Source organism: Myotis nattereri (assembly GCF_964212035.1).
Source record: "Myotis nattereri genome assembly, chromosome: 3".
Lineage (NCBI taxonomy): Eukaryota > Metazoa > Chordata > Mammalia > Chiroptera > Vespertilionidae > Myotis > Myotis nattereri.
Genome location: NC_138077.1, coordinates 195,680,771 through 195,702,153, shown reverse-complemented (window position 1 = coordinate 195,702,153; position 21,383 = coordinate 195,680,771). Strand labels below are relative to the sequence as shown.

The 21,383-nt window shown below is 57.1% G+C and overlaps 1 protein-coding gene across 1 annotated transcript; it reads right to left on the bottom strand.

The window, feature by feature from the left end:
• Positions 1 to 320: 320 nt before the first annotated feature.
• Positions 321 to 8,246, bottom strand: FNDC5 (fibronectin type III domain containing 5). The gene is made up of 6 exons (XM_081087520.1): positions 8,159 to 8,246; positions 6,498 to 6,613; positions 5,867 to 6,065; positions 5,423 to 5,512; positions 2,717 to 2,850; positions 321 to 2,362 (listed from the first exon to the last, which is right to left on the bottom strand). Exons 1-6 carry the CDS (start codon positions 8,229 to 8,231, stop codon positions 2,357 to 2,359), a joined length of 618 nt encoding a protein of 205 aa, XP_080943646.1. The 5' UTR covers positions 8,232 to 8,246; the 3' UTR covers positions 321 to 2,356.
• Between the last annotated feature and the right edge of the window lie 13,137 nt (positions 8,247 to 21,383).

Sequence of the window (21,383 nt, the reverse complement as noted above, 5' to 3'; positions counted from 1 at the left end):
AGGGGAAAACCCTTTGTTTTAGAAACTGAGCACCAGCCTGCATACCTATGTGGTGAGGCAGCCCAAGCTTGGTTTAGGGTACGGGGGCGGGGCTCAGCAATAGGATGATGGAGCAGCTATTTTCTCCTCCTACACGTGCACCCCCATCTGTTCGAGATTTCCCTTCCAACTCCAGCTTGGCAGGCAGGCATGTCCCTAGGAAGCTGCAGGCCAAAATGGAGAGAGAGAACTGAGTGGCTGCCAACTGCCAGAAAAAGAGGGCAACATTTGGGCATTTACCAGGAGACAAGGATGTGCCTTTTCATTTGTCTTTTTATTTTACATTTAAAAAGTGGTTATTGCTCTAACTGGATCAGAGGTAAGGACCTCTCTCCCTAAGGAGCCTTGGCCTTGCAGCCCCATTCAGCAGGGATGGAAGTCACAAGACAATGAGTGAAGCCTCATGCCCTCCCATGAGGAAGCCCTTAGTGTTGCTGACATCCACCTTTGCCCTGTCTCTCCTCCCTCCCTGTGTTCCACACTCAGGTGGTGGCCGGCCCAGCCCTGAGAGCTCCTGTAGACCGGAAGGAAGGGTGGTCACTGGGTGATGGCTTTCAGCTCTCTGGCTTGGGGGCTATTGCTTATTCAGTTCAATAGGTATTCAATGAGCACCTACTGTGTGCCAGGCGCAGTGCTCCCAGACTCCTGTCCATAGCCACCACTGGAAGACACAGGGGTCCTTCTCTTCTGTGCAGGCATTCAGCTGCCACAGCTTGTCAGTCCTAGGGAAGGGTCTGCCTTCCCTTATCAAGCACCAGTTTTTTTTTTGTTTTTTGTTTTGTTTTTTACCAGAAAGGGGCAGTGGAGAAAGACCTGTCACCTCACACCACACAGGCTCTAGGGAAGGACATGAGGACCCTGGGTAGCTTTCACAGAATCCTGGATGAGATGGCAAGATATGGAGACCCCAGAGGCCACGACTGCTCTGACTGAATGGCTCATGCCTGCCTTCCGGCAGCTTCCACCACAGCGTGGTGATTTAGCAGCCTTCAGGATGTCCCACGGGAACGTGCCTTTCAGTTTTCCAAGTCAGCACTGTTACAACTCCAAGAGGCTTTCCTAACAAAATGGGGCCAATACCTTCCAGGTATCTTTCCTGCACTTTCTTCTTAAAACCCCAGACGGATAGTCTTACAGTCAAAATAAGGGCCAAAGAAGACAGAAGATGCAGGCAACCAGCTCGGGGAATCCCTATGGCCCTCTGGAATGAAGCCCTTCGGTTGTGTTTTCCAAGAGACAAAACAGATAAATCTCACACACACACACAAAGTTGTGCATCGCACCACAAGTCCTTAATGGCTGAATCCAGAAAAGGCTCCATGGCAGCCACGCCCCTGCCCGGCAGGCAGGCCCATGGCTTCCCTGACGGTTCTTGGTCTGAAAGGGCTTAAGTCAGTCTCGGTGCTTGTCATCTCCCAGCAGCTTTGTGCATCTTCTCAGAGAGGAAGGCCGTCCAGGAGACGCGAGGAGGCAGAAAGAAGGCCGTGTCTCATGCAGCTTTGCCTTTTCCAGAATGGGGCCAGGCCTCAAGTTTTGTGGCTTGTTTATTTTTTGCAGAATTTGGGTTTGTAGTTCAGTCTCCTTCACCAGACTAGGACATCGGAGAGAGAGAACTGCAGCTAGCCGTGCCTCCCCCTCCAGTGTAGCCCTCCCCCTCCCTGTGCCCGTGGACCTGGAGACCAGCAGAGAAGAAAAATGAAATCTTTCTCCCTGTAGACAGGTAGTCACGCTTCGATGATGTTCACCAAGAGCTTGTTTGGAAACTGGGAGGAAGAAATGAGAGAAGCGGCCAGGGCTAATTGAATAGACTTCTCGCAAGGTTGGAAACAGAGGACACGAGAAGGAAGGGAGCAGCAGGGCTGCTGCCGGAGAGCCAGGCTCTTGTCCCCTGTGGAAGGAAAGGAGTAGCCCTGCCCGCATGTCTTGTCTCTGCCGTCGCAAACCCAGCCTTCGGCCTCACTCAGCTGAATGGCCAAGTCTGGGTCCTGGACCCACTGCCCCCGGACCCCGTCCACCCCCAGCAGAGCCATCCTGCTGGCTGGTTCTCACGTCCTGCAGATCTGCTTCTCAGCGCAGCCTCAGCCACTGACATTGTTGAGGTGCTTCTGGAGATGGGGGTTAATAAGAGGCTTCAGGAAAATGCGCCAGAAAGAGTGAAGCCAAGAGAGAGGACAGTAAGCCAGAGGGTGCAAGGAGATGGAGGGAGGAGGAAATGTAGAGAGGGCCAGATGTTGTTGGATATCATCGCCTGAACCATGAGATCCTCTCACATTCTCTACTGTCTTCTGAGCTGCTCAGAGCCAGCACTGAAAAGGTTTCATATCTGTTTTACACAAGAGGAAATGAAGGTACAAAGAGGTGAAGCGCCTGCCCAAGGTCACAGCACCACAGCTGCAGGAATGAGCTCAAAGCCCATCTCTTCTTGTCCCACACCAACCAAGAGTTCTGCCCTCCCTATTCACTGCCCCCCCCTTTAACCCCCACTGGCCCCTGGCACCCTGCAAAAGGAGAGGATCCAAAATCAATTTGCAGTGTCCCCTGGGTCACAAAGGCAGCAGCCAAGCTTGGCTCTGCCCAGCTGTAGCCATGCCAGACCCTGAGCTGACCCCTCTGCAGTCCAGGGACTCCCAGTGCCTGAGCCATGGGGCCACCCACCCAGGTCCAACCCCGCCCTCACCTTGCTGCGGAGAAGCCCCCCGCCTTGGTGCTCTGGCGTGCTGGTTTCTGACGCACTCTTGGTTTTTTCCTTGTTGTTATTGGGCTCATTGTCCTTGATAATGTCATACTGGCGGCAGAAGAGGACAATGACGCCTGGGGGACAGGGGAAAGAGTCAGAGTCCTTGCCCACCTGCTCCCTTGCCCGGAGCCCTGGCTGAGCTCCTGTTAGGTACTGAGCTCCAGATGGTCTCTCACCTGCACTACTGCCACAGCCTGCCTCGGCCTCTGGCTCCTGTGTCCACCTGTCCCCTGGCCATCCCGTCACTGCTGCTGGATTGGTCTTCCTACAACATGCGTTTGATCATGTCTCCTCCCTTCCCTTCTTTTAAACCTCTGAATCCTCCCCCTTTCCGTTAGGGGAAAATAGAAACAACAGCGTTTGTTGAGCACGTGCCAACCTGTGCTGTGACTGACATATTCCAGCTCACGGAGTCCTCATCGCACTGAGGGTCCCTATGGCCCTCCCCAGGGGAGAGTGAGGACACTGATGCAGAGCTTAGGGGACTTACTCAAGGTCGTTCTGGGGTGCAGCTGGGGTGTGCACCCGGGGCCTGCACTCTGTGAAATGTTTATTTTATTGAACTAATACATGATAAGCATAATAAGCTTTTTTGAAAGTTGGATAGTATTAAGGCAGCCAACTCCAATTCTTGTTTTCCCCATTTTTACCTCTATGCTTGATTTATAGTGGTTATTTCCTGACCTATCTGTTTTAGATATTATCTCTTGACTTCCCACCATGGCAGTGTCAGGGGTGGTTAGGTGGCCTCTGGCCGGAGACAGTACTCTGCATCCTCAGTTCTTGTCTTCTTGTCAAGGGGCGAACTCACGTGAGACAACAAGCAGGCGGGAATGTATTTGCAGAAAAGGAATACACTCAGATATTGTCTGAGCAGGCAACTCAGCCACCAGAAACCAAACCAAGTACCCTGCTTAGTTGGGGTTTGGAGTATCCCCTTAAACTGGAGTGCACCTAAGTAAGTCTCTCCCTCCCTTATTTCTCAAAAACAGTATCTTCCAGTTATAAGGCTCCTCCCCCAGGTATTAGGCCACCAGTTAGACCGCATCCTGGAGGGGCTCTAGCTCTTCACACAGGGGCCTGCCACCTCCATCGTCTAATTGTGGCGTGTCATGTCTCACACGTATCCTCTCCAAGCCCTAGCTGCCTTTCCCAGCTCATATCTTTTGAGCTGCCTCCTCTAACAGTAGATAAGGCCTACCAACTCCCCCTGCTTCCTTCCCCATCACCCTAACAGAATTACATGACAATTTTGGGTTCGTTCACTATGTTTATATTGTTATGATTACATAAAAACTATTTGTGCCAAGTCTAATAAAGCATCATAAGCAAACCTCCTCTTTTGTATAACCCTTTTCCCCTAAGTGCCTGTTTTTCTATGAGCCTATGGGAGCTTCCTCTCCCCCCACCCCCAAAATTCTTCTACCTGAGAGAGCCTGCCCCTCACCTACATGCTAACACGGCTTAGGCATGTTCAAGTTCCTCCACACAGACTCCAGCACTTCACAGCCTCGCCATCCTTTACTCGCCCACTTTCTACCTTCTTTCTTGGGTCACAGCTACACTGAGCCAACTGAGCTTAATTTGTTTCTTGAACACACTGTGCCCAGAACACCCTCCCTTCCTTTTTTTGGCTGCCAGATGAACTCCTATTCATCCTTCAAAGCTCAAATCCTGTTACTGCTCTTTGTGTTTTTCCTGTTTTCTACTCCTAGCCCCAGAGTTAATTCCCTCTCCGCTGCTCCCATACACAGTCCTATTATAGCACTCATCTCATTGAATTACAGTTAACACGGGCCTGGCTTCTCCCAGACTTGCTTGCAAGCATGAGGCTCCTCTTAGCCATAGCGGTAGCACTACCTGGAATACACTGTCTGGAATGTAGCACTATGTACAATGAAGTGGCTGTTCAGAAAACGCTGATTGAATACAAAAATGAAATTTGATCTTTATCCTCAGGGAGCTTACAGATAAGTGGAAAAGAGAGAGAGAGATAAGCCCAACTAACTTATCTAAGAAGGGGTGACGAGAGGGGCAAACAGTGTGCTTGGAGGCATCATGGCAGGAATGACCTGGTGCAGTGATGGCGAACCTATGACACGCGTGTCAGAGGTGACATGCGAACTCTTTTTGGTTGATTTTTCTTTGTTAAATGGCATTTAAATATATAAAATAAATATCAAAAATATAAGTCTTTGTTTTACTATGGTTGCAAATACCAAAAAATTTCTATATGTGACACAGCACCAGAGTTAAGTTATGGTTTTACAAAATGCTGACACGCGGAGCTCAAAAGGTTCGCCATCACTGACCTAGTGAATGGGCTGGGGAGGTTATATGGAGGCGGTCTCAGAGCCAGTCAGGAGGAGTAGGTTAAGAGCGTGCCCCCACCCGGAGCCTAAGGGAGGGGGAGAGAAAATACGCTTATGGTCCTCCAAGGCAACTCGATATGCTATTTTTTTGGTGAGGGCTGAGTTAGAGAAGGGATGGGATCTGGTCCCCAGAACTGTCCCAGGCAGGACTTAGAAACTTCTGACCTCTTAGCTCTCTCCACGTCCCTTACCCTTCGTTTCTGTGAGAGAAGGGGTCTGGTCAGGTCCTCCCCTCCCCAGGTTAAGTGAAGAAGGGCTGGGAGGCCAGACTCACCGGCCCACATGAACAGGACCACGACGATGATCAGCACCTCGCCTGTCTGCAGCTGCTGGTTCCGCCCCATCTCCTTCATGGTCACCTCATCTGTGGGGAGAGAGACATGAGGTCTGGGCTCCTTTCCTCCCCCAGCCACTCCTCTGTGGCCAAGTCCAGGAAATTAAGCGCTTCTCTCGATATTGGTGCCCACATACGTAACGAAAAGAGGTTCTAGAACAGGCTGATGGCTACTCGGGGTCGCAGTGATAAGGCAACCCAAAATAAGTGTTTATATACCCATTGTATTGGGTCACTAGAGTGACCTCCTCTCTCTTAGGTACTGCTATGAGGAGGGGGAGGGGGGTATGGGAAATTAGTGCTTTCTTCAACCTCCTACTTCTCTGGCCTGACCAGCCCTCACCCCACCACACCCCATCCCTTCCTAACAGTGCCCGGGCCTGCCTTTGTTCTTGGAGGCCATCTTCTCAGCCTCCCGCGGCGTCTTGAAGAGCACTGGCTCGCTAGCCGGACTCTGGCCCTGGATGGAGATGGCTTGCACGTGCACGATGTATTCCGTGTCCTCCTCCAGGTCCCAGAGGGCGCAGGAGCGGGTGGTGGTGTTCACCTCCTGGATGAAGCGCAGCATCCGCACGTCCTTCTTCTGCCAAAGCAAGAGCCAGGCCAGTGTTTTCAGTGCCCAGTCACCACCCCATCTGCCACCTCTCCAGCAGCAATAGCGGGCTCACCTGGCTACCATGCTAAGCCCTTTGCAGACATAATCTTACTTACGCATTCCACCGTCTCTGCAGATATCCTTATCTCTATTTTACAGATGAGGAGACTGGTAGAGGGTGAGGGAAGTTGCCCAAAGCCATACATTTCGTGAGAACTGGAGCCAGGTCCAAATCTCAGGTCTGTTTAAGATCAAGTCCCAGGTTCCGGACAAAGGCTCCAGAGCCCTCCCTCACTGACAGATCCCCTCTGGGGCCCCCCTTTAAGCCATAAGTGCAACTTTTCTGGCAGTCGGTCCTGAGCCTCAGTCCTTTTCTTTCTCCTCCCTCACCCACCAACATCTTCCCTCCCAGAGGGTTACCTGCTGAGAGATGGCAAATCCGATGACAACCTCATCCTCCAGGACATCCCAGCTCACCACCGCGGAGTTGGCCTTGAGGTGCCTGACAGTGACATTCACTGGGGCGGAGGGGCTGTCTGGGGTTGGGGAGGCAGCTGAGCCTGAGCACCCCCTGCGGCGAGGCCCAGGCCCACTGTCTCATGAGTGAACCTGGGGGAGGCCATGCAGTGGGGGAAGGAAGAAACCAAGGCCTCCCTGGGGTTGGCACATGGACCTCCGTTCCTTGGTGGGTTGCAGGGCCAGCCTGGAGAGGCCCCAGGCTCCTTGTGTCCAGGATGGGAGCCCCAGATGCCCACAACTGGCCCTACCAGGGGTGCAGGCTAAAACTGAGGGGCCTGAGTCAACGGCATATCTAATAGAGGGGCATTAAGAGGTGAGGGGCCAGGGGTGGGAGAGACCTAAGTGGCCAGAGTTCAAGAGCTGAAGGTTAGTCTGATGAAAAGCAGTCAAGAGCAATCCCGGGCCAACGCTCTTTCCACAGTACTCACTGCAGTGTCAAGTGCGTGACCTTGAGGACGGGGAAAGCCCACAGGTGGAGAAGAACCAGGCTGGGGGGAGCCCTGGGGTGGGAGTTAGGGTCCAGGGAGGAACCGTCGGTGTTGTGGTGACCCAGGCAGAAAGAAGCCTGCGGAAGGGCCTCTGTGAGCCCCAAGAGGCAGGTGGGGAGGTGACAGGGGAAGATGGGGTCACTCGGAGCAGGGCCCCTCAGCCGAGAATCAAGAGTACAGGGTAGGTAGGGCCTTCTGGATGTGGGAAGAGGATGAAAGGGCGTCTGTTGAGAAGGGAGTAGGAGGAAGTGATGGGGGCACAGGGTCAGGGGAGGAAGACCCTTCCAGGACAGGGGCAATGGAGTCGCAGCCTCCATATCTCACAGGGGGCGGGTGCTGACGGGAAGATCTGGGCACGAGCAGCACCCTCACCCCACAGATGAGTGGACCGAGGCCCAAGGGGAGGCAAAGCCAGACGTGGGCCCGGAGAGAGACAGGGGGACATAGACAGGTGGTGGCAGACACAGATCCAGAGGACAGACAGGCGGGGTATGAGAGGCAGACACAGAGATGGGAGCGTGAGCGAGACAGCAGCGAGGCACGAAGAGATGGAGAGAGGGAGAGATGAAGGCGGCGGCAGCAGCCAGAGGGGAGCTGGGCGAGGACGAGGCCAGGCCCCACGGGACAGCCCAGATGCAACAGCACCGGGCTCGGGCCACCGTGGCCCACCCGGTGCCTGGGTGCCAGTCCCTATCCTCACACGCACACTGGGACCCCACGGTGCCCCCTCCCTCTCCGACCTGCAGAGTTGGCCTGCAGGGCTTTGGGGACAGGGAGGAGGCCCGAGGTGGGGGATTGGTGTCCTCAGCTGCTCCCCGGCCAGAGAAGGGGGCTAGGGACCCGAGGCAAAGGCTTGGGCTCAGGGCAATGGTGGGAGGGGACTGAGGTCACAAGACCCTGTCCCCCAGGGCTGGGGTGGCCGGGAGGGGTTTGGGGGCTGGAGGCAGGGTTTGGCGGTCCAGAAGGCCGGGAAGAGGCGGGGGTGGCATTAGGGAGCAGTGAGGGGAAGGACCGGGTCCCAGGAAGCGGGGGAGGGAACTGAGGACTCCCGCCCCCCGGCCCGGGCCCCCTTACCCGCCTGCACCAGCGCGAGGCAGACGCAGCCCAGCCACAGGCGGAGCGCGGCGCGGGGCGGCCCGGGGTGCATGGCGGCGGCTCCGGCCGGCCGGCGCGGGGCGGCGCCGGGGGACGCGGCTCTGGCGCCCGGCGGCCGCTGGCGCCCGCAATCCGGCCCGCGGCCCGCCCGGCCCGGCCGCCCCGCGCCGCCCCGCGCCGCCTGCATGTCGGTTCCGCGGACAGCGACTCCCGCGCGGCGGCGGCAGCAGCGGCGGCGGCCGCGTCCACGTCGGGCGCCCGGGGGGCGGGGCGCCCCAGCTGCGGGGAGACGCGCGGGGCGGGGTGAGGGCCGAGGGCGCCCCCCCACCCCTGCTCCCCACTCGGCCGGCAGCCAGGTCCGCGGGGCTCGCCAACTGGCCGCTCCCCCCCTCTCGCCGGTGCAAGAGCGCAAACGGGCTCCTCCGCGCCCACCGGGCTCAGCCCCAGCCTCGCTGTCCCTCCTCCCGCTCCCCCGCCCCCCACACAGCCGGCCGCCCCCATCGCTGCCCTTTCCCCTGGGAGGACAAGTGCTGTGCAGATGCCCCTCCGTGCCTCTCCCACCCTTTGGCCTTGGGGGTCTCCACCCTCGCCCCAGACCCGAGGCCTTGCTGGCTGGGGCAGAAGTGAGCTGAGGGGAGTTATCGCACAGGGTGGGGTACTATAGAGTGCGGGGTGAGTGCTGGGTGCATACAGTAGGTGCTCAGTGTTTCCCGTGCGGCCAGGGAGAGGGGCTCTGACTCACTGGAGCTGACCGCTGAGAAGGTAAAGCTCGCTGACCCTGCCAGGCCTCCCCCTTCTCCGGCTCCGTAAGGAGAGTGAGCAGGAGCATCTGCTTCCCAGGTGCCAGACACTGTGCAAGGGCTTTGCTCGCATATGGCACTTGCTTCTCACCTGTAAGGCCTCTGCTGTTCGAGTGACTTTTGCGGGGGGGGGGGGGGGCAGACTGCAGCCTGCAGAGGTTACTCGACTCGAGGACCCACGGCAGAGCCAGGCTTTGAACACAGGCTGATCTGATTCCCAAACCTGTGCTTGACACGACTGTCGCCCCATCTAAGCGAACTCAGTCACTTTGGGATCCCTGGGATCCTAGAATTTGCTCGTGCCAACTCCTTCCTACCCAGAGAACAATCTGGAACAATCTCTTCCCAAGAGCAGGGTGAGGGAGGAGTGGCTCCAGTCTCCCCCCCCCCCCCCCCCCATTCCGGCAGGCTGAATGCTGTGAGCAGTGAATGAGCTAATGACTCTAAAGTGCTCTGGAGCCAGGGCAAGCAGCCATGGTTAATAAAAGGGCTGGATGACCCCTCCCTCATTACCTTGGGACACCCATATGCCTATTACTGTCCCTACCTCAGTCCCACACACCATTCTACCCAATCCACTTCTTTTCTGATCTTGGAGCGCCAGGCACCCAAGCACCCGGTACCCACCATCCTGTCCCAAAGGATCTCTGAACCCCAGACAGCCAGGGAAACTTCCACCCCCACACAGGCACTCTGCCCCTGGAGTCCCTAAGAAACAGGCTGAGGAGAGAGGCACAGGCCAGGGCCCGAGGGGCCCTGACACGGAGGGGCCACCCATCTCCCCCCACTGTCCGACAGGAAAGGCCTTCTGGTCTCCCAGAGGCCCCTGGAAGGGCTAACCCTCGCAAGGGGACACCTTGCCAAGTTACCCCACAGAACCATCTTCAAGACCTCCCCCCGCCCCCCTTTAGATGGAGAAACTGGGGTCCGAGATGGAAAGAGCTTGGTGCAAATCCGCACAGTGAGGCAGGAGCAGCCACAGAGCCCTCCTCCAATCTCACCCCAAGGACTCCGTGCGCTGCCTGCTTTCTACCCGGCCTCCTGGGGAGGGGCTCAGGGGGTCTTGCCGGGCAGCGGGATGCACCTGGCCAGCCCCTCAGCCCCCCAGGCCTGCCCTGCTTGGCCGCGGACCCTCCCCCGCCCCATCTGCTTCCTCAGCCACGTACCTTGTCCTCGGGTAAGCCTCAGTTGGGACCCTGGTGTCCAGGGGGCAGTCCCTGGCCAGTCTGTTTGGTGGGATAGGAACCTGGGAACCAGAGCACCGCTCTCTCTCCTTTCTCTCTTCTCTCTCTCTTTTTCGTTTTTTTTCTTTCTCTCTTTTTCTCCTTTCTCTTTTCTTTCTCTCTCTGGCAGCTGCGTTCTGCCCCGCCCCACCCGGCCCCGCCCCACCAGCTGCAGCTGGGCCCCTAGGGACCCCCTCACCCACCAGGCAGGAAAAGACAGCCCGGGCCTGCGGGAGCAACTGGAGTCTCCTTAGGCCTCCCCGCAGGAGCCAACAGGAAGGAGAGGGGTTAGCTAGAGGTCACAGAGCCCACTCCTGTCCCTGCTGAGAAGAGAAGGCGGGAGGGACACACAGGGTCCTAGTGGGGTCTGGAGTCCAGTCCAGCGCTGGAGAAGAGGCGGCCTCGGCGCCACCTGCTGGTACATCCAGGTATAACCCCAGGTAGATATAGGGCATTGGGAGGGGGAGATGGCTGAGTCTGAGAGTTTGAGAGCGTTGGGGAAGGGTTGCTGGAGTTGGGACAGGAAAGACGGGGAGGATTTGGAGAGTTGTGGATGTGGGGTGCAACCTTCCCAGAGCCCATGATGCATGGGGTGCTTGGGCATTACCTCGATTCCGGGAAAAGTCCTGATGCTTGGAGCATGGCAGCCCGTGGACGCTGGGTTGGGAGTAAGAAGAGCGAGGAGGATGTAGAGGCAGCCTGGGATCTTGGGAGAGGGTTGTCAAGGCCATTAACTTGATGGATATCTCTTAGCACAGAGCTAGGAGCAGTCGGTGCTCATTAATGTTTGTTGAATGTATGGAACCATTCTGTTCTTCCAACACACATGTATTGAACACCTATTCTGGGACTATAGCCCTGGAAGGATGAATAAACGCACGAGCGAGGATCTGAGTGGAGTGGGAGGGTGTGCCTCTATCCTCCCAGCTGCACTGGTCTCATGTGGAGGACTCCACAGACACCCCCTAGGAGGCTGACCGGTCACTCACACACTGACACCTGGGGGTCATGAGCATTGGATCCTCCTGAGTGTCTAGAGCAGTGGTTCTCAACCTTCCTAATGCCGCGACCCTTTAATACAGTTCCTCATGTTGTGGTGACCCCCAACCATAAAATTATTGTCGTGGCTACTTCATAACTGTAATTTTGCTACTGTTATGAATCGCAATGTAAATATCTGATATGCAGGATGTATTTTCATTGTTACAAATTGAACATCATTAAAGCATAGTGATGAATCACAAAAACAATATGTAATTATATCTGTGTTTTCTGATGGTCTTAGGCGACCCCTGTGAAAGGGTCGTTCGACCCCCAAAGGGGTCGCGACCCACAGGTTGAGAATCTCTGGTCTAGAGCTTCCCAGAGTCACTGCAAGCACCTAAGCCAGACCCTGGGTAACCATGGGAAGCTCCTCTTTGCTGCCCAGAATGGTCATGAGACTAGAGACCCCCCCCACCGCCGCCCTCTCGCCCCCCGGAAAAATCAGGAGGAGGGCAGGGCATTGCTTGGAGACATAATAATCAGGCGCCCACGGAGGACTCGAGGACTGAGCTGTTTGTCCGTCTAATTTGACTCTCAGGCTATGAGTGCTATTAACTCCCATTCCAGACCAGGAACCTGAGGCCGTGGGCCACGCAGCCAGTGAATTACAGGATCCTGTCTCAAATCCGGTTATGTGGCTCCAAGTTTAGGGCTTGATCCAGTCTGCCCTCTTCCTTCCTTCCCCTCTGAGGGTGTGTCAGGGCAGAGGGCAGAGGGCCAGGGCGGGGGCTCACCAGAAAACATACATTTTCCTTCCCTGAGGGCTTGAGGGGGCTTGCTGCTCACACAGGCAGTTGCTAAGACAACTCCTGGGAAAGGACCCACCATTCCCCAACCTTGTCCACATGCCAGCACCTTACATACATGAGAGAAGCTTCTCAACCCTGAGAAGTTGGGATTATTATGCCCATTTTACAGATGAGAAAAATGAGGCTCAAAGCAAGGAAGTGGCTTGCATAGGTCATATGGCTGGAAGACACTGGCCTGGCCTGTCCAATCCCCACAGTCCCATCACAGCAGTGATGAGACCAGCCCAGCTCAGTGTTTCCTGAGAACCTGTGCCACACCAGCCCGGGGATGAGTGCTGAGGACATAATGATGAGCCAGCTCGGTCCTGGCCATTGAGCTCCCATGGTAGAGAAGGAGAGACACAGAGAGGGGACTGCCCTCTGAACCAAGAGGCACCAAGGATCTACAGGGGCCAGAAGTAAGCATTAACTTGAAAGGAAAGCATGGAGGACTTCTGGGAGGAAGAGCTAAATTATTACTAACAAACAGGTGAAAATTAGTCAGATGAGGGGAAAAGGGCAGAGGGGAAAAAAGAATAGTTGGCTCTGAGGCCTGCGAGAGTAGTATTTATGTGAAAGGGAAGCAGGGGCAACAGGTAGGATGGCGGGCTCTGGGCTGTGACAATGAGAGTGGGAAAAATAGGACTGATTTGAAAGGCTGTTCTAAGCCCTGGTTTGGCTCAGTGGATAGAGCATCAGCCTGTGGACTGAAGGGTCCCAGGTTTGATTCTGGTCAAGGGCACATGCCTAGGTTGCGGGCTTGATCCCCAGTAGGGGACGTGCAGGAGGCAGCCAATCAATGATTCTCTCTCATCATTGATGTTTCTATCTCTCTTTCCCTCTCCCTTCCTCTCTGAAATCAATAACAATATATTTTTTAAAAAGAAAGAAAGACTGTTCTAAGCTTGCAAAAGCAGTCAAGGCTAGAGAGGGCTTTATTCATTCAACAAATCCTTACTGAGCATCTAGTAAGTGCCAGGCTCTATGCTAGGACCTGGGGACACCGCTGCCAACCAGCGCCCTCACCCCCCGTGTGTTTCACATTCCAGTGGGAGAGACTCGCAGGGGCTGTGGAAAGAGTGGGGCACTGGGGTAGAGAATGGCTGGGGTAATGTTAGGCAGTGTGGTCTGAGGGGGTGACAACTGAGCTAAGACGAGGAGAAGGAGGCAGGCATAACACACGTGACAGGAAGGCGCTTCAGCCACAGGAACCACAAGGGCACAGGCTCTGGAGCAAGCGCAGGCGCGGTGTGTTCAGGAAACCTGGTCAGTGAGCTGGGGCTTCCTGATCGAGGAGGACGTAGATGTGGCCGAGGAGCAGCACGGGGCCTGGGGTGGGGAGGTTGGGAAAGAGAGTTTAGATTAATTCCACTGCAATGGGGAGCTTCAAAGAGAGATGTGAGGTGATCTGATTTACATAAAATAAAAGGCTCACTGTGCCTGCTCCAGCGTGTGGACTGGACTGCAGAAAACAGGGCCAGGTGACCTGTGGGGAGGCAAGGGGACTGCTAGGGTCACCTGGACGGAAATGGTGGGTCTTGCCCTGGCCGAGGAGCTCAGCTGGTCAGAGAATCAAGGCTGCAGGTTCGATCCCTGGTCAGGGCACATACAAGAATCAACCAATGAATGCATGAATAGGCAGAACGACAAAATCGGTATTTCTTTCTTTCTTTCTTTTCTTTCTTTCTTTCTCTCTCTCTCTCTCTCTCTCTCTCTCTCTCTCTCTCTCTCAAAAATCATTAAAATAAAATAAAATAAATGATAGGTCTTGGCCTGGGTGGTAGCAAAGGACAGGGAGAGAAGTCGATGAAGGCTTTGGGACACTTTGTAGGAGAAGCTGATAGGTGAGATGCAGTGAGCGAGAATAGGGAAGATGAAGAAGGAACAGGCCAGGGGTAGACTAGCCAAAGTCTGGATTCTAAGGCAGAATCAGCTGGCTTGGTGTCACTGGGCCAGTTACTCTACCTCTCTGAATCTCAAATGCCTCCTTGTGAAATGAAGATAATAATATTCACACCACAGAGGGGTGGAAGTGGTGATGGAGGCCAGGAAAGAGGAAGAGAAGAAAGGGCGGAGAGGGGTGTGGAGAGGGAGAGGAGGGGGGCTGAGCAAAGGCTTCTAACTGGGTGAGGGAGACCTCCTCAAATCTCTTCAGTCTCAGGGTCTACAAAGGCACTGACCCCACCTGAGAGTGCTCAAAAGGGTGAGAACCTTCCCTAACGCAGTCCGTCAGGGGCGACTCCACGTCTCAAGTGGCCTCAAGCCCTGGACCCCAGCTTTGCTTTAGGAGGCAGAGTCTCAGCTACAAACCGCAGTCTCCAAGGCCCCTCGAGAGCAGTGGGACCGCACGGCCTGTTGTAGATGTGGAGGGGGTGTGGCAGGAAGCGAAGGCAGCAGGAGTGAACCTCTGCCCCACCAGGGAGGGATGGGAGGCCAGGAGCCTGGGGATGAGACAGCCATTGGCTCAAAACTCAGCTCAGCCCCTGAGTAACCTCAGGCACCACCATCTAAAGTCAGGATCCAAGGCTCAACGCCCGCCCACCCCTGCATCCCAGGTACAGGAGCATCGGATCCCTCCTCTGCAGGAACATGGCTCTGCAGGGCCAGGACATGGCCAGCAGAGGGCGCCCACCTCGGTCGTAGTGAGGCCAGTGTGGCCCAGAACAGGAAAGGCTCCAGGGGCAGAGCACCCAGCTAGGGGGAGGAGAGGGGGGGGGGGGGGGCAGACCACAGACTCAGCAGCCGGGCAGCGCCTGGTCTTGCTGCTGCTGCTGCACCGTGCACAGGTCACTGAACCTCTCAGAGCCTCAGTTTCCTCATCGGCCAATGGGCCTAACAACAGTGTCTGCTCACAGGTTCTGTGAGTAATCAGTGACGATTCACCACTTACGGGCCAAACACACAGGAGCTGCCATTTTCATTGGCAGTGGTGGCAGTTGTAATGTGTCTCAAGGTGCCTGACACAAAGGGTATCCAATCAGTGGTAGCTATGACGACGATGACGATGATGACAATGATGCAGGACTCAGTCACTGCTTACTTGGCATTTTCCTAACTCTGAAGCATCCAGGGCCTATTGACCTGGGATGCCTCCGGTGACAGGGAGCTCACTACCTTCCGGCAGCATGTTTTCACTGCCAGAGCATCCTCTTGCTGCAACCTGCCTCTGGGAAGACATACCCCGGCCCACCTTCCTGCTCAGGGTGGCTGCTGGCCTAGCTTCTGGCGTCAGGCCCCCTACTTCCCCAGGCTCAGCCTGAGAGGCCCACGAGGTCGGAGAGCGAGGACCCCGTCATCTGGATCCCTGCTTTTCCAGGAAGGGCAGGGAGCTCACAGGTGAACCCAGGTGGTTTCACCAGCAGGAGATTCCCAGTGGGTTTGGCGTTTGCTGCTCAAAGTTCCTTTTCTGCTAACAGGAAGGGAATAAGTGGAAGGAAAGCCGCTACTGTCCTCGGGACCTCCTTTCACTCCTCAGGCTCAGGAATGGTCGGAGGCCAAAGAGCGACCCAGACTCACCACTTCAGCAACCCAAGCGTTCTGATCGGCAGGCCTCCGCACCGGGCCCACCTGCACCAGGCCTCCCCGTCTGAGTTGGTGGGTCTCAGGTGAGTGCTCGTGGGTCTGGCATTGAGGGATCTGGCGGAGAGGGCAGGAGCCAAACAGTCCTGGGCTCAAATCTTGGCTTGTCCATGCTGTGTGACCTCAGGTAAATCACTCTACCTCTCTGAGCGTGTTTCCTCCCTGGGCACCTGTCTTAAAGTGGCATTGTGTTATATGTGGAAAGGAAAGCACGGGGCTGGTCACACAGTAAGGAGCTATGTGTGGGATCTAAGTGCAGCAGTGGGTATTATTATAAAGTGGACGACCCTCACTTCCCCCAGACCTCTCCTGCGTCTGAGCAAACCAGGGTGGCTGTGGGAGTGGATCATGTCACACAGGATGATGTCCTGACCCACTTCTCGGTTAGCAGGCTCATTGTGCATGTGCCTACACGTGCCTGTGGGTGCAAGAGTGTGTGTGTGTGTGTGTGTGTGTGTGTGTTCATAAGGGGGAGTGGGTGTGTATATACACATGCACTGGGCGTGCACACCTGTGTAGAGTTGTGAGTGTGCATGTATATGCATGCATGTACTCAGGGCTGCCCATCCAGGGATTCCCGGGCACATGCGTACTTGCAGGTCCCAGTGCAGTATTTCTGCAGGGATTCAGGAGGCCCCTCTGTTCACTGTTACTATGGAAACAAAGAGGCAATCCCCATCCTCAGGGAGAACCTAAGGTGCTGGAAATGAGAAGCTGGCCCAGCCTTCCCAGCAAGAGAGACAAACGGGGAGCACGAGCCCCCTGGGATGTGGCAACCTCGGCCTCTGGGGGTGGGTTCTGGGACTCTGGGTTCCCCTGAACCCTCCGGGAAGCCCTCACTTCTTCGAGGCATCTGGGCCCACTGGAAAGGGCTCAAGAAACAGAGCTGGGCCCCATCTTGGATCTGGCTCTAACCCCAGGCAGTCTCAGGCAGGTAACTTGATCTCTCTGTGCCTCAGTTTCCCCTTCTGTAAAATGAGGATAATAGCAGGGGCCTGGAGGTGGGATGTTACCGTTCCTCTCCCTGGGGGCACCTGTCCTCGAGGCTGTATGAGTGTCACCCCTGAGGCTGAAGGGTCCCTGAGCAGCCTCCTCCGTGTGCACCACCCTCCTCACAGCAGCCGTGGAGCGAGGCGTTTCACAGGTGAAGTCTGAAGCTCCGCGAGGGCACCGCTGGTCAGTGGGGGGTCAGGCCCGCTGCCCCTGTCCCCCGCCCAGCCCTCCCCACAGGGGCACAGAGGTGCCTGGGGATTCCAGCCGCTTTTCCGATTTGTGAGGCGCAGGCCAGGAGGAGAGCCACCTGGGGCCACGGGCGCTGACTGGGTGCCACGTTCAGCGTGGGCAACTCCCCGGGCACAGCTCGGCTGCCAGAGGCTTCTGGGAGCAGATCCCCGTTTAGAAAGAATTTCGTAAAGTCTTTTTAAAAATATATACTTTCTTCTTCTTTTTTATTGATTTCAGAGAGGCAGGGAGAAGGAGAGAGAAACATCAATAATGAGAGAGCATCATTGATAGGCTGCCTCCTGCACGCCCCCTACTGGAGATTGAGCCTGAAACCCGGGCACGTGCCCTTGCCCGGAATTGAAACCGGGACCTTTCAGTCTGCAGGCCGACGCTCTATCCACTGAGCCAAACCGGGTAAGGCTCTGTGTAAAGTCTTGACTCAAGTCTCAAATGTCCGTATGCACGTGTGCACACCCAGACAGAACTGTGTGCACGGTCCACGCAAACACACCTCCGCCCTTGGCTCACTTCCATGTGCTGTGAACCCAGGGCCGGTTTGAAAACCGTCAGAGACAGACCAGGAGGACGGACGGGAGCGGGCTCCCCAGCAATGGGGATGTGCAGGTCCTAAGGCTTGTCTGCCAGAGGAGCTGTGGAGGGGCCCTTCTGACTTGGGGAGGGAGCAAAGGGTGAGCCTGGCTGGGCCACCTCAGGCAAGTCACTATCCCCCTCCGGCTGAGCCCGAGGCCCTTCTAGCTAAGGGTGGCTTCCCCAGCAGAAGGAGGGAGTATGGTTGCAGGCAAGGTTGGCTGGGACATGATCCCAGCTGCCTGCATCTCAGCACCCATTCAGTTTAGAACCCCTATGCAGGGATATGGGCGTCAGGGCGCCCCCTCTCCACAGCTTGGCTCCAGGCTGCCTTTTTGGGCGCAGGGGAAATGCTGGCCATCTGGCCGAGGAGGTGCTGCACTGATGGGGAGCTAAAGGGAAGGTGGAGGGTAAGGCTGAGGCGGGAGGTGAGGGCTGGGCATGGCATGGAGAGCCTTGACCGTCCACTTACTCTGGGCAATGGGGAGCCATAGGAGGTTAAGCAGAGAAGAAGGGGATGTGGTTGAGAGAAACGGAAGGCGGGGAGAGCTGCGAGAGGGCCAGTGTGAGAATCCAGGGCCATCCGACAAGGCGGGGTGGGCAGGGGCAGGGAGAGGACAGGAGGCCTGAGAGGCATCCTCCAGTGAAAAGGGCTGCCTGGGGAAAGAAGGGGGCGGGTCCCGGATAGTGTGGAGCCTTGGGTTTGTCTGATGGATGGAGAGGGACCAGGCACAGGACAGGCTGGCTGGGAGGGGTGAGCTGGATATTGGCTGGCTTTAGTCCAGGGTATCTGTGGGCTTCTGGGAGCAAGTCCAGGAAGCAGCTGGAAGTGCGGGCTCTATTGAGAGGCAGCCGAGGGCCAGGGCGGCTGTTGTGGCGGCGTTTGCACAGGAGGAAGGGCCGCCCCAGAATCGCAGCCTGGGTCCGGGGCCCATGAAGTCTGTATGTTCATACCGAGGGACCCGCAAAGGGGCAGCCCCTTTCTGTCTCCTCAGATCAACTGCCTTCCTGGGTACCGGTGCTCTTCTTGGGGCCTTGCAGCCACCCCCACCCCCCACCCACCCTGGCTGCAGAACCTTTAAGCCCAAACGGCTGCTCTGTGCAGGGACCATCTCCCGCCATCTTCCCGATCCCTCAACAGCAGGGATTCCCTATCATCTGCTTGGAACCCCGTTTTTTGGGCAGAGACTGTGTGCAGGCCCAGTGCCCGAACTTCTCAGGTTTTCCCTCCCTGATCCTCATAACAGCCCGGCCCCGGGAGGGGCACATATTATCCTCCCCATTTTCCAGGCGAAGGAACCAGCTGAGGCTTCCAGGCCCCGGGGTGGGGGTGGGTGGGTCTGTCTGCTCGCTCGCTCGGTGGGAGCCACAAGGCTGCTGTGTGACCTGGGCAGGCGTGGCAGCTCCCTGAGCCTCATCTAGCAAGAGCCACCCAAGGGACCCCAGCTCCCCCACAACGCGCCTCTCACCCCTGACTTCAGGTGGTCCAGCTCCCAGGACTTTCCCAGCACCCCCACCCGCCCCCTCCTGTTCCTCCTGCCCAGCCTCCTTGGGAACAGCCAGGCTCAGGCTGTGCTCCTGGCAGCGCTGCCACCTGGGCTCTGGTCCGGGGGTGTCCCCAGCGGTGAGAGGGGCGGGCAGAAGCTGGGATCAGTTGGGCTAAGATGCTGGGCATCCAGAGATCCCCAGGCCCCCATCTCAGGGTCCACTGTGTTCAAGGCTGGGGTAGGCAGGGCCCTTTGGAAAAGGGTGGCTTGAGGTTTTAATCACTTTATCAATGTTTGTTTTTGTCATTCAGCCCCGAGATGCTTTTCCCTCCATCTGTCCCCACCATCTGCTCCCATCAGGATTTTCCAAACCATTTGGAACCAAAGAGGGAGGGTGGGGGCTGGGCCTCCGAGGGGGTGAGAAGGGACTACCTCTATCTCCCTCCCTGCGAGGCTTCGGGGGCGGGAGTGGGTGCTGGGCTCCTGAGTCAGACAGTACTGAGTTCAAATGCTGACACGGTCACTTTCTTGCTGCATTACCTCAGGCAGGTGACTTCGCTTCTCTGAAGCCTCAGTCTCCACATCTGTAAAATGGCAGTGATATTAGTGACTCCTCAGGATTAGTGCCAATCCAGTGAGGTGACACGTACAGTAGGGGCTGAGCCTAGGAGCCCAGAGCACGCCGCATGCAGTAGGTGCTCAGAGCTACGCGTCCCCTCTCCACGCATGCCCCACTGCTTCTCTCTCTGGCATCCTGGGAGCTGGTCTGATCCTCTCAGCGCTGGGGGAGGGTAGCTACTCTGCATTTGTCTTTTGACTGCTCAGCTCCTCACTGGTCAGATGCTGGGACTTGCCCTCTCTTCTGTCTCCCATGGCCACGCCCACGGCTCTACCCTCTGTGTCTACCCTAAGACAGGCCTCCTCTCCCTCCTAGATGCTTCAGATTGGGGTGCGAGGGGCTGAATGTCATCAGCAAGGACACCCACATTCCCAACCCCACCAAAGGCCTTCATAGACGGCACGCTGGCAGGGTTCCAGGGCCACTGGGGCCTCACCCGTGTGTGCTCATGCCCAGAATCCCAGGCCGAGGGCCGGCAAGGGCGTGCGTGAGGCCTGCCTGTCAGTGCCCTGGTCTGGGGAACGCCAGGCACCCAGCTGACCTGTCTCACCTTCCTGCTCAGAAAGGGGAAGATACCCAGGCCTCTGCCGACTGCCCCTCTGCCCCCCTTTCTGGGTGATATCTCAGGGCACGAGGTCTTGGGCCAAGGTCCTTAGTGTGCATTTGCGGGGGGGACCCCAAATCTTCCCCCTTTGCTCACAGAGGCCTCCCAGAGCTTCTTAGGAGGGAGAAGTGGCTGATGGGAAGTAGCCAGCAGAGCCTACCAGGGCCCAAACTCTACCCCCAGGTCCACCTACTCACTTGAGGTGCAGGGAAAACCAAAGGGAGGTGGGGTACGCAGGGGGAGGGAAGGTCATGGCCCTGCCTTCAGAAGCCCCAATGGGGAGGCGGGATGCAGACGGGGGTCCTGAGGGCAGGGCATCAGTCAGCCTCACAGAGCAGGAAAACGGGGGGCTGGGAGAAGTGGGCTCCTAGGAGCCCAGCCCAGGAGAGGTGCTGAGCTGAGGAGCCGCCTGGAGGAGGGGAGGCTGGGCAGGAAAGTGGGAGGAGCAGAGTGGCTGAGAGCCCCTGTGAGGGTAAACTGAGACCACAGGATGGGAGGGGACCGAGAACGGATGGGGAGAGTCTGGCTTCAGGCAGGTGGGAGAGGAAGGGGGAGGTGGTGGGGGAGGAGAGGGCCTGAAGCAGTGACTGCAGGGCAGGCCCCTCTTCCTGCCCGGGCAGCAGGCCCTCCTGGCCTAGTGGGGAGAGGGGAGAGAGCCTGTCACTCAAAGGGCCTGAGGTGGGGGCTGAGCAGCAGGTCTCTCCCCACCCCCAGGTCCTCACGCAGGAGGCAGCTGGGAACCACCCACACATGTCTGGCGTCTCTCACGCCTCCACCAGGGGGTCCCGACACGGGTGCCAAGGCACACAGAGGAGCTGGTGTTCCGAGGGCCCAGCTGCCCTCCCGGTCGTCCGCAGCCTGGCTCCCAGCTCAAGGAGAGGCTGGGACCACCTGAGCAGCGTGGCCTGGGAACCTGGAGCTTGGGTCTGAGCCCTGGGAGCCAGGACGGCCCAGGCAGCACCACAGAATTGGGAGGAGTTGTCCAGTCAGATGCAATGGGCCCGCCTTCTCAGTACCCCCGGGAACCAGCCCCTCTGTGCCACCCTGCTCATCTTTTACCCTGAGTTGGCCCCTTGCTGCCACCGTGGTTCCCAATCCTCAAAGTCTGTTCTTGACAGAAGGCCTGCGTAGGCTTGACCTGGATGTCAGACCCTCTCACGGCTCAAAGCCCGGAGAGGTTCCCATCTCGTCCGGAATAAAACCTGAAGCCCTTGGCATGGTCCGGAGCACTGCCCGCCGCCCAGCCTC

Coding starts and splice junctions, on each gene's coding strand:
- FNDC5 (XM_081087520.1), bottom strand. CDS start 8,231: ATGCACCCCGGGCCGCCCCGCGCCGCGCTCCGCCTGTGGCTGGGCTGC. Junction 6,614..8,158: donor CCTCGCGCTGGTGCAGGCGG/GTAAGGGGGCCC, acceptor CCCCAACCCCAG/ACAGCCCCTCCGCCCCAGTG. Junction 6,066..6,497: donor GATTTGCCATCTCTCAGCAG/GTAACCCTCTGG, acceptor TTGCTTTGGCAG/AAGAAGGACGTGCGGATGCT.